Source organism: Dromiciops gliroides, chromosome 4 (assembly GCF_019393635.1).
Source record: "Dromiciops gliroides isolate mDroGli1 chromosome 4, mDroGli1.pri, whole genome shotgun sequence".
In the NCBI taxonomy this organism is placed as follows: domain Eukaryota; kingdom Metazoa; phylum Chordata; class Mammalia; order Microbiotheria; family Microbiotheriidae; genus Dromiciops; species Dromiciops gliroides.
Genome location: NC_057864.1, coordinates 133,607,688 through 133,619,780, shown reverse-complemented (window position 1 = coordinate 133,619,780; position 12,093 = coordinate 133,607,688). Strand labels below are relative to the sequence as shown.

At 38.8% G+C, this 12,093-nt stretch overlaps 1 protein-coding gene across 1 annotated transcript in view; it reads left to right on the top strand.

The window, feature by feature from the left end:
- The window catches only part of CATSPERE (catsper channel auxiliary subunit epsilon), a 177,328-nt gene that overhangs the window by 95,373 nt on the left and 69,862 nt on the right, over positions 1-12,093 (top strand). Inside the window, exon 10 of the mRNA XM_044003183.1 lies at positions 241-680. Within this exon, the coding sequence (XP_043859118.1) occupies positions 241-680 (440 nt within the window). The remainder of the gene's footprint in view (positions 1-240; positions 681-12,093) is intronic.

Sequence of the window (12,093 nt, the reverse complement as noted above, 5' to 3'; positions counted from 1 at the left end):
TTGTCTATTTTAGTACCCTTCCCCTATTAAAGAAAACGGAGGGAGGAATAATCAGTTGTTCCTATTAATGTCTTAATAACAAGACTGAACATCTTGAGGATCTAAAGGGAAGATTCAAGATGGTAAATGGAAAAAAAGGGCTTTATTCTCCTCTAATTCAAGAAATCACCTTTTCAAAATATGCACTAACAAGGAAAGTAAAGCTAGAGAAATTCTAACTTATTTTCTCTCTTTTTTCAGATTATTATGGCAATGCTGTGATAAAAATGTACAACAATATGATGCTTTATTTCAAACTTGACATTACAGATGTAGCACTACTACATGAATGGACTACTGAACATGACAATACATTACTTTTAATTAACCCTACTGGGGAACTGTTTCTTGCAAATCTTAATTATGGCATAGCACAATTTTCAGAATATCCATTAATGCTGGAGTTATATAGTTCAACTTATAAAGAACAAACCATTTGTCCATATATGTCGTTTGAGAGCAGTCTGGGTATAAGCAATGTCTATTTGGACAAAAAAGATGAACTGACGTTTTGGTGTCAAGTAGTCTATCCTGAGAATCTTGGTGTTTTTGCTATTGTGGAAATATATGGACCAAAAATACTCAAGGAGAAGAGAAATGTCGACTATGAAATAGCCTTGGGAATCTGCACTAAAAATCTGGTAAGTTAGATTCAAATGTTTCAAATGTCTATCCTTTCATTTCTTCAAATAGAAAAATGTGATTTAATGTTATCATTTAATATTTTTCTAGATCCATATATATAAATATGAGTAGTTTGAAAAGATATTTTTCCACTTATTCATTCAACAAAATTCATAAATAATATTGTGATAAGTATCACACATACCTCTGCTACCCATCTGCAATCTTTGCTCCTACACCCATGCTAGAGTAAAGTCACTAGGTTCACTTTTAAGTTTATGTTACATAATCTCATCTGGGCCTTCATTGTGGCAAGGCAATTCTTCTACACTCATCAATTCACTATTCCACTCACTACAGCAGCTCTTTCAGACCTTTTCATCCTTTGCCAAATCCCCCTCAGCTTTCTCACCCCCTCCCCATTCCACCCTCTGTATTGTGGTATTGTGATAAAAATTATCTGAGGATTCATTAAACAGGTATTGTAGCCAATCACCAAATCAAAATGTAGAGATAGATTTTTACACCATAAATACCTTTTTAATGTAGATTTTACAATGTAGATTCTCTCTCTCTCTCTCTCTTTTTGGTGAGGCAATTGGGGCTAAGTGACTTGCCCAGGGTCACACAGCTAGTAAGTGTTAAGTGTCTGAGGCCGGATTTGAACTCAGGTCCTCCTGACTCCAGGGTCGGTGCTTTATCCACTGTGCCACCTAGCTGCCCCTAATGTAGATTTTATTTACATTCAGAGTGCTGGCTCATCTATATGAAAAAATTCAGCTTTAAAACATCAGCTTTAGGAAACTCATATGGAATGTGAATATGTAAGCAGCATAGAAAAATGGCATTTTACAGAAAGCAAGGGAGAAAAAATATTTGTATATGTGTTGGGAAACAATAGAAGAGGGAAGACACTAGCATCTGCCCAATACTTAAAGCTGGAGCTGTGGTTTCTTTCCTAACCTTGATTCTGAGGGTATTGCAACCTTTGAACTTTGGGGAATAATGTCCAAAAGTTCAGAATAGAGACTGGGGCAGTGTCCTCTTCTTATCTTAGGGGTAGAAAGAAGCCTGAGCCAGAAATCCTCTTGCCAGTATGCAAAGAAATAGAGATGGGAGAGGAACAGTAAGTCCAATTTGGACCACAAAGGATATGGGGAGATGTAGTGTATAATAATCCTGGAAGTAAGTGTAGGTTGGTATGGGTTGTGAAGGGCTTAAGCACCATATGGAAGGGTTTATATTTGTTTCTGGAGATAATATGAAGTCAGTGCAAGGTCTTCCCTCTCAAGGTATGGGTACTTGTAACTTATAGTACAAAATAGAATAGAAGTACACAAGAGAGGTTTGAGTAAGGTGTTACAATTGCTTTTATCACAGAACCTCAGGGGGTTGGAAGGGACCTCGGAAATCATCTAATTCGATCCATACCTGAACAGTAATCTCCTCTACCGCATTCCTGACAAACATAAGACTCTTCAGTGTGTTACAAGTTTGCCTGTTTAGCAATGATCTGGAGATAATGATTAGTTTTCAGTCCACCAATGACTAGAGTGATCAGTCAGGAATCTGCCCTCTTTACTGTCCTTAATAATCTTGTAATTAACAGCTGACATTTGGGGATGGAGAAGTAGGAAGAAGCACAGCAAGCTCTCTCCATATACATATACTCCCCCGCCCCAAACTCCTCCAAAAAGATCTACAAAATGCACCAGAATGCATCCTGACTGGGAAATGCAAGAAAAATTAGAATGAGTCATTTTTCAAGCCTAGGTCAGAACATGGAGATAGAGATGTGTGGATAATGGGGATGAGATGTGGCCAATATGGGATGTAGAACATTCCAGCCCTGGGAAAGGCTGTATACCAGGGCAGGAAGAAGTCCCAGATCCAAAATAAAGGCATCTGCATTTCTGTAGAATTCAGGAACAGGTGCCAAATGACAACTCTGTCATTCACTACCTGGTTCTAGGTCACAGATCTATGGAAGACTTACAAGGGGATCTGTACCTATGGTGGCATTCCAGGATGAGTGATATAGGGCCCTGAACTGTGTACAAACTAGTCCTGAAGCAAATAGCACCTGTGTGGCTCACACCCCACAAGTAAACAAGGTTCTCAGTTCTAGCTTCTAACCCAGTCTAAAGCTTACAGAGGAATAACCAGGGAAGGTATGTCAAACAAAAGGGAAACCTACAGTTCTAATTGCTATGAACCAGCAGAGCTTTCTAGCTGGAAAGTCATAATGATAGTGACTGGGTCCAGCAGCAGTCTACTGAAACTCCAAACTAAGCAAGTCCAGTCATATTGATCAGACACAAACCCATGCCAAGAACTTGCAAAGCTAAAATAGGATAGGAGGTAGCCGGAAATAAGATTTTTGCCCTGGATCAGACCACTTTGAAAGCACTGAAAGCTTTCAGATGACAACTCAACACCCCTAAATAAACAACAGCAGAACCAGGCTAGACATCACATCCAGAAATATGCAGAACCTGACCCTAGCATAAAGTCTATAAAGTCCAGAAATAGGTTCAAAGAATGAGCAAACAATAAAGACTACTTTGGAAGCACTGAAAACTTCCAAATCCCTAGCCTAAGCTATTCCTGAAATCCTGGAATAGCATAACACTTAATACCTCAAAGAAAATGGCAGCAGGACCAGCTCAAACATTCCCTCCAACAGTTCACAGAGCCTGGCCCTAACATATAGAAAATCACAAAGCTAAAGAACAGATTCATGAGGTTTTCCTCTAGAGATCTCTGTGCAGGTTGACATGAATCAATCTCTGACCTTTAGTCAGTCACTCAACTAATCCTAATCCGTATAATTCTCCTTTCATTTTTTCCAAATCATTTTCCCAAATTCAAATTCCTTTACTATATAATGGGAAGTCTGGAGTGTAGTGGGGAAGCTAATCAATAAGGAACCAGTCATTGGCGCATATGTAATACATGCCTGTTGCCAATGTAGATGAAGGTTTAATGAGCATACTATTTCCTGGCAATGTAGGACATGTAGTCCAAAGGTTCCAAAGATAAGAATTCCAATGTGAAGACTATTAGGGTACAGAGAACCAGCATTTTGAAAAGAGTGAAGAATTTTCTATAATTTATCAAACAGGCAAACAAAAAACTAAGAGGAAATAGAATTGATACCATCTGGCCTGTTTGATATTGAAAAATATAGATGACTCCATGCAAAAAAACATAGAAATGGATATGGTCTCTATTTTTTTTTTGCTTCACTATCCCTAATCTACCTTTCTGTCCTCAATCCCCCTGCCAGTCAATATTTAAGAAACCCTCTCCTGTAACAGGTAAGCATAGTCAAGTAAAATAAATATGCACATTGGGCATGTCCAGAAATGTGCATCTCATTTCACGCTTTTTGTCAGTTACCTCACAGGAAGTGACATATAACATTCGTTTTCTCTATAACATTGATTCTCTAAAGTTGTGGTTGGTTATGTCACTGATCAGTTGTTAGAGCTTTCAAATTAGTTTTTCATTATGGCATGATAATCACCGTATGTAAGTTGTTCCTGACTTGCTCACTTCATTCTATATTAATTCATACAAGTCTTCTCAGGTTTTTCTGAATCCATCCCTTTTGTTACTTCTTATGACAGCACAATAATAATTCATTACATTTATATAACATAATTTGTTCACTTATTCCCCAAACAATGGGCACCGCCTCCCTTAGGTTACAGTTCTTTTTCTTAAAAAAAAAAGTACTTCTATGAATATTTTAATATATGAGTCCTTTACTTCTTTCTTTGATTCATTTGATGTATATGCCCTAAGAGTAGTACTGCAGAATCAAAGTGTTCACAAATCATTGAATTTGGGGGGGGTAGCTCCAAATAGCTTTCAAGAATTCTTGACCAATTCACAGCTCTATCCATAGCAAAGTAGTATACCTGTGCTCTAACATCCCCTTCAATAATTTTATTTAGAGTATTTAGAGCTAAATTTTCCCCTTAGGACTTTTTTTGGCTACATCCCAAAAGTTTTGGTATGTTGCCTCATTATTGTCTTTTCTTTGATGAAATTATCTATTGTTTTTCTGATTTGTTCTTTTACTCACCTTAGAATTAACAATTTATTCTCCATTTAAATTTGAATCCTTTCTGCAAAGGACTTTTATTGATTATAAATTTATTGTGGGGGCAGCTAGATGACGCAGTGGATAGAGCACCGGCCCTGGAGTCAGGAGTACCTGAGTTCAAATCCGGCCTCAGACACTTAATACTTAACTAGCTGTGTGACCCTGGGCAAGTCACTTAACCCCAATTGCCTCACTAAAAAAAAAAAAAAATTATTGTGTTGTGGTCAATGAATGATATGTATAATATTTATGCCTTTCTTTGTTTATAACGTTTTTATGCCATAGAGCTTGGTTAGTTGTTGTAAAGGTGCCATACACAGATGAGAACTTATATACTCCTTTATATTCCCATTCAGTAGTCCCCATAAAGTTATCATATCTAGGTTTTTTTTTTTTTAATTCTATTCAGGACTCAAACTTCTTTCATGTTTATCTTTTTTATCACATTTATTAAGGTATAAAAGGCTATATAGAGACCCCAGTTGTTACAGTTTGGGCAACTATCTCTTCCACTAATTCAATTCATTTTTCTTTTAAGTACTTAGATCCCATTCCATCTGGTATATATATATATATGTGTGTGTGTGTGTGTGTGTGTGTGTGTATGCACACACAGAGATATATTAGTTCATTATCTCCAAGGCCCTTAAGCATAGTGTAATTTCCCTATTTATCTCTTTTAACCTTATCTATTTTTATTGTTTCTTTGTTTGAAATCATGTTTGCTACCCCTTCTTTGTTGAGTTCACCTGAAACATAATACATTTTTCCTCTATCTTCTCATTTTAGGTCTATGTAAATCATTAGATTTTAAATGTGTTTCTTTTAAACACTTTCTTTTTTTGTTTGTTTGTTTTTGTTTTTGTTTTGCTTTGTTTGCAGGGCAACCGGGGTTAAGTGATTTGCCCAGGGTCACACAGCTAGTAAGTGTCAAGTGTCTGAGGCCAGATTTGAACTCAGGTCCTCCTGAATCCAGGGCCGGTGCTTTATCCACTAAGCCACCTCGCTGCCCCCTGGATTCCACTTTCTAATCCAGTCTTCTATCCCTTCAGATTTATAGCTGAATTCGTCCCATTCAGATGCACAGTTCTGATTATTTATTGTGCATCATAGCCTCTTTTACTTTTTTCTCATTTTGCTTCTTGCCACACCCTTTACAAAGAAGAAAAAAGTGGAGAAAGAAAAGTAATGTAATCAACACTGCTGATCTATAATTGAGGTTCCATACCACTGCCCCTTCTCTCTTCCCCTCACCTAGACTGATCATCAATTCTTACCCTTTCTTTCCTATATGATTCACACTCCAAAACTGAAGTTTGCTTTGCTTTTTGACTATTCATTTTCCCCAATCTACTTTCCTTTCTATTTAAGCCTCATTCTCCCCTCTCTCTTCCCTCTCCTGCTTTTCTGTTAAGTTTAATATATTTCTACATGAAACTCTGTATGTGTTCATTCCTCTTTTAATCTAAATAAACATGAGGTGTGTATGTTACCTATTCCTTTTATACCTTCCTTTATATTTGTATTCATAGTGTATCCACTAATTCTTACACACTCTAATTATGAGTTCCCTTCTCCTTTCTTCCCTAGTGTATTCCTTTATTTCTCCAGCTTCTTTCCTCTTTTAAGACCATTACAAAAGAACAATCATACACACACACACACACACACACACACACACACACCAACCCTCTGTCTTATTTAACTTCCTCTATGACATTTGAAGACATTAAGGTTCTGAAGGAACCTGATTCTTTCCCCTCTATTGAAATGTAACCCTTGTCTCAAAGAGCCATGGGACTCTTCTCTATGTCTTCATGAAGGCTCAGTTGGTGAGACCTAGAGAGAGAAAGGATTCTGGTCTTCTGCTTTTCAGCTTCCGGAGAGATACACCATTCCGAACTCTCTTCAGGTCCCTGTGTGGTGGGTAAAAGATGAAATGACTAGGGAAACAAAGGTTCAATCTTTCAAGAATATCAATTTATTAAGCAATGCATGCCAATTGCCTAACAAATTGGGACCAGGCCCCTTCTTCAGCTTTGGGTTCAACCCTGAATACAGGAAGAGACAGACTTTTACACATTTAAAACAATTAAATATGACCAATTAATTAAAAAGAATGCAATATAACTTTAGGTAATCGTATTTCTAATTGGATGAAATATTAAGGAATTTTCCAAGTTGAGAGGGAGAGAGTGAATAGTTACAATTCCCTGAAATCAGAAAAAGATATCCCACTCTCCCACAAGTATCAGTGATCAATCAAAAGAATATGGAGGGGCAGCTAGATGGCGCAGTGGTTAAAGCACCAGCCCTGAATTCAGGAGTACCTGAGTTCAAATCCGGCCTCAGACACTTGACACTTACTAGCTGTGTGACCCTGGGCAAGTCACTTAACCCCCATTGCCTGCAAAAAAAACAAAAACAAAAACAAAAGAATATGGAGGGGCAGCTAGGTGGCGCAGAGCACCGGCCCTGGAGTCAGGAGTACCTGAGTTCAAATCCGGCCTCAGACACTTAACACTTACTAGCTGTGTGACCCTGGACAACTCACTTAACTCCAATTGCCTCACTAAAAAAAAAAAAAAAAAGAATATGGAAATGATAATGGATTGATCAGTATGGGGTGAATTTTCAGGTAAGACACATCATTGCTTGAGATATACAACTGTGAAAAAAATCTCCTTGCATCAATCTTTGGTTCTGACTAGGTTTCTGCTCAACATAACGTAGGTCCTTAGTTAAGGGTCTCTAAATAGTAGGTAGAGGGTGGTCCAGCTTCTCAATAACACAGGGCTACATGCAAATAGTACAATAAGGTTTTCTCCCAATTCCCACAATTGAATAAAGTTTTCTCACAAGATTTTTTCACACAGTTGGGCTAGACCCAAAATTGAATAGAAAGGGAACTGAGCTTGCTCCAAAATTGAGTCACAAGATGGAGTCAGTGTGGTTCACTCAGTTCCTACAATTAACCACTTGCTGTACTAATCCCCTCAATTCCTTCACTTCCTTCTGGAGATAGAAATATTCTGGGAAGAAGTCAACACGTAGAGGAGTAGGCTATTTCCAGCTTATTACACTACAGAATAAAGGCAATTTCTCCTAGGCTCTCTTGGTTGAGCTGAGTTATCTCACTCCCAATATATAGTTTGGGCCCTCCACGATTAAAGGACAACAATCAGGAGTGCAGCTTGAACCTAAAAAATACTTCCCCTATACTAACAATATTTAGAGACACAGATATATATGGTTCTATACTGCTTGCTCTCTCTCTTTCTCTGAAGAGAACTGAGTATTCATCCTCTTGCCCCAACCTCCTGCTTTCCTTCTTGGCAGGAATAAAAACCCTGCCTTGGAGAAGCGTGGAAAGAAATTCTAAACATAGCTATTACGGCCACCCCACAAGCCACATCTAGATAGACCCATATGGACCCACATAACCTACATGGGCAAAACAAGACAGTTCCCACACACCCCTATGGAAATATAAGAAATTCATTACCTTATAGCCCCTTCCAATTGTCCAAGTGTATTTACTTTTCTAGATTTATCTTGATTCCTGTGTTCACATTACAGAGTTTCTACTCTACTCTGACCATTTCATAATGAATGATTAAAAGTCTTTTATTACATTGGGTTGGTTGGGGGCAGGGGAGGGGGAAGGGAAGGGAATATACATAATCCAATGTACCCTTTTCTTTATAGTGTTAGCTGAAAAGTTCTTTGTGATCTTAACTGTAGTTCCTTAGAACTTGAACTCTTCTTTCTAGCTAATTGCAGTATTTTTTCAGTGACCTAAAAACTCTATATTTGGGGTATGATATTCCTGGGAGTTTTTATTTAGGGATTTCTTTCAGGAATTAATTGTGGATTCCTTCTATTTTTACTTTGCCCTCTAGTTCTAAGAGATCTGAGTTATTTTCACTTATGACTTCTGGAAATATGTTATCTACGCTTGTTTTTTGAATCCCTAGGGCTCCCACAATTAGCCATGTAGATACCTAGTTAGCAAGAATAATTAGTTAAAAAAAGAAGATACTTGATGGTCTACTGGGGAAGCAACTCCTGCGAAGTAGAAACTAGCCATCCCCACCACATGTGAATCTAACTACCATATAACTTGCCTACAGAGCAGGCAAAACCACACTAGCTAGAGTGACAGCCATCCTCCCTCAGGGAAAGATAGGAGGAAGTATGTGCTAGGCAAGACTAACCATGACCTCCTCTCAGACTCCATTGACCCTGACCCCAAGGAGTACCCTGATCCCAAGATTCTTGGGAATACCTGTGCCTTCCAGGTCACTTGTGCTGCTTCCAAGCCCTGTAGCCATCATTGAAAAGAGAAATCACTGTGGAAAAGGATAACTGCCACCACCATCCCATCTGCTGACCAAATGCCATCCATTGGAAAGTAAGCCCAGGGGCAGCTAGATGGCGCAGTGGATAGAGCACTGGCCCTGGATTCAGGAGTACCTGAGTTCAAATCCGGCCTCAGACACTTAACACTTATTAGCTGTGTGACCCTGGGCAAGTCACTTAACCCCAATTGCCTTACTAAAAAACAAAAACAAAAAACAAAAAAGGAAAGTAAGCCCAAGTGCTCGAAGTGGGCAGCACCCACAGACCACCATCATTCTGGGAAGCAACACCCATGGAGATGTGGCCTGGCAACTGCTTCTGCAAATACTGCAGCCATGCTATGTAAGACCCAAAAAAAGAAAAATTCTGCCACTGAAGTTACTGGCAGTGCCAAATTATTCAGTGTTAGAAACTGATATGATTTATCAGTGAAAATTGCATTATATAAGATGCATTACCATCTGCCTTGCCACTGCCCCCTAATGGCCATGGGATCTTTACATAGCACTTGTGCCATATGTTTCTGTTTAGGGCTTTTTCTGGTATCATCAACATTTAGCACAGTGCCTGGCACATAGTAAGTACTTAAATACTGCTTGACTTGATTTGTCTACCCTACTAAAATGTGAGCTCCATGAATACAGGGAGAATCTTACTATTTGTATCCCCAGCACTTTCAATATAGTAAATACTAAATAAAAAACATTTTCATTCATTCATATAGGGGTTCATTCCTCTCTGATTATACCCTGATCCTCACCCCCCCACCCCACACTCTATCTACCACTCCCTAGCCAACATTTATCCATCCTAACTCCCCATCCCTCCACCAACTGGGGAAGATTTTGTTGTCTCTTGCCCAACTGGAAACATTTCTAGATATAACCTTGCTTTAAAATCTCTATCAAGTCTGCCTCTCCTGAATGTCTCTCTAATTCCTATATTGGTTCAGGGGCTTTCTCCCTACTTGATGCTTAGCATGGAAGTTGTAGCATCCTGTCTCTCACAAGAAGACTCAAATGTTTCAGAAAATTCCAATTTAAAACACTAGTAACTAGGTGGCAGCTAAGTGGCACAGTGGATAAAGCACCGGCCCTGGATTCAGGAGGACCTGAGTTCAAATCCGGCCTCAGACACTTGACACTTACTAGCTGTGTGACCCTGGGTGAGTCACTTAACCCTCATTGCCCTACCAGAAATAAATAAATAGATAGATAGATAAAATACTAGTAACTTCCCAGGAATTGAATATCCACCTTCATGAATTGAATGTAGGCCTTCCTGATGTTCCAATGCTGTTCATCCCCAAGGCACCCCCAGTTCTTGTCAATGGCCAAAACAGCCATATCCTTGCCCAAAATAAATTGTTCTTAAATGGACAGATATCAATTTCTGATCAAATTCAGGAATGCATCAGTACTATTAAAGGAATGGCTGGTGATTAGTTGAATCAATAATTTATGAAATTATGGAATGGGGGCAGGCATGCCTGGTTCTTTGGGTATTTATCAGGAAAGATAAGTACCCAATTGGGTACTTATAAGTTAAGTATCCAATTGGAAATGGGAAATGGGGCCACAATCACATGTCGATTAAGCACAGAGGTCATGGAGTTACACATGAGGCAGCATGAGGAAGAGGATGGAGAAGGAAATGAATCACTTATATAACATCAGTTTGGAGTTGGGAGCATTTGAGCATCCTGGACCCATAGGAGATGGAAGAGTGTTGGGGTGGGGCAAGAATATAAGATCTTGTTTTTATAGTTTCGGGGGGAGAACTCTGTGTGTGTGTGTGTGTGTGTGTGTGTGTGTGCCAGCTTGGGATTCATTGATATATCCAAATCATCTTGAAACTATTGGTAAAACTTTAAAATCATCATTTCAAAATTATCAACACCTTTTTGATGTGTGCTAGTCTGTGGAAGTCTCTAATTTGTCTGAAATTTATATATCATAGTATTAGAGCCCTGATAACAGTGCCTAAATGGATTCCACGAATCCAGCACATATTACCAGGACATGAATTTTGGTTAATATATTATATAATTTGTAAGATCTTTGGGACAGTTTGTATGTGACTTCCAGGTTCCCCTTTGCAATCTTATCTCCTGCTACTACTGTCTCTTTATACTGGATACTTATAAACTTACTAATACTGATGGGAGGTGGGAAGAAGATGTTCAGGGGACCAGAACAAGACACAATTTTAACACATTAGTCTAGAACAAGATGCAATGATCACAAAGAACTAGCATGGCTTCCTCCAGAACTGTTTGGGCCAGATTAACCTTTTTTTTTTTTGATAGAATTAAGAGACTGATAGGGATCAGGGAAATGATATAAATATAATACATCTGAATTTAGGAGAGGGATGTGACAAAGAGAGATAAGATAGGCAATAGGTGGTTTCAGAGCTACTTCACTGACCAGACCCAGTCTCACTCAATGTTTTTTGTTTTGTTTTGGTTTGGTTTTTTTGGTGAAGCAATTGGGGTTAAGTGACTTGCCTAGGGTCACACAGATAATAAGTGTAAAGTGTCTAAGGCTGGATTTGAACTCAGGTCCTCCTGACTCCAGGGCCGGTGCTCTATCCACTGCGCCACCTAGCTGCCCCCTCACTCAATGTTTTGATATCCTGTCTGCCAACTGGAGTTCTTATGCCCCAGGCATCTATCCTTGATCCTACATCATTGAATTTTTTTTTAAATTTTTGTGGGGCAATGATGGTTAAGTGACTTGCCCAAGGTCACACAGACAGTAAGTGTCAAGTATCTGAGACTAGATTTGAACTCAGGTCCTTCTGAATCTGGGGCCGGTGCTTTATCCACTGTGCCACCCCATATGGGGTCCATAACTGAATGTGGAGTTAACAAAAACTTTGGCAACAGTAAAAGGTTATGTATACCTATTTTATATATATCTATATACCCAGGGGTCGCATAAAAATTTCTT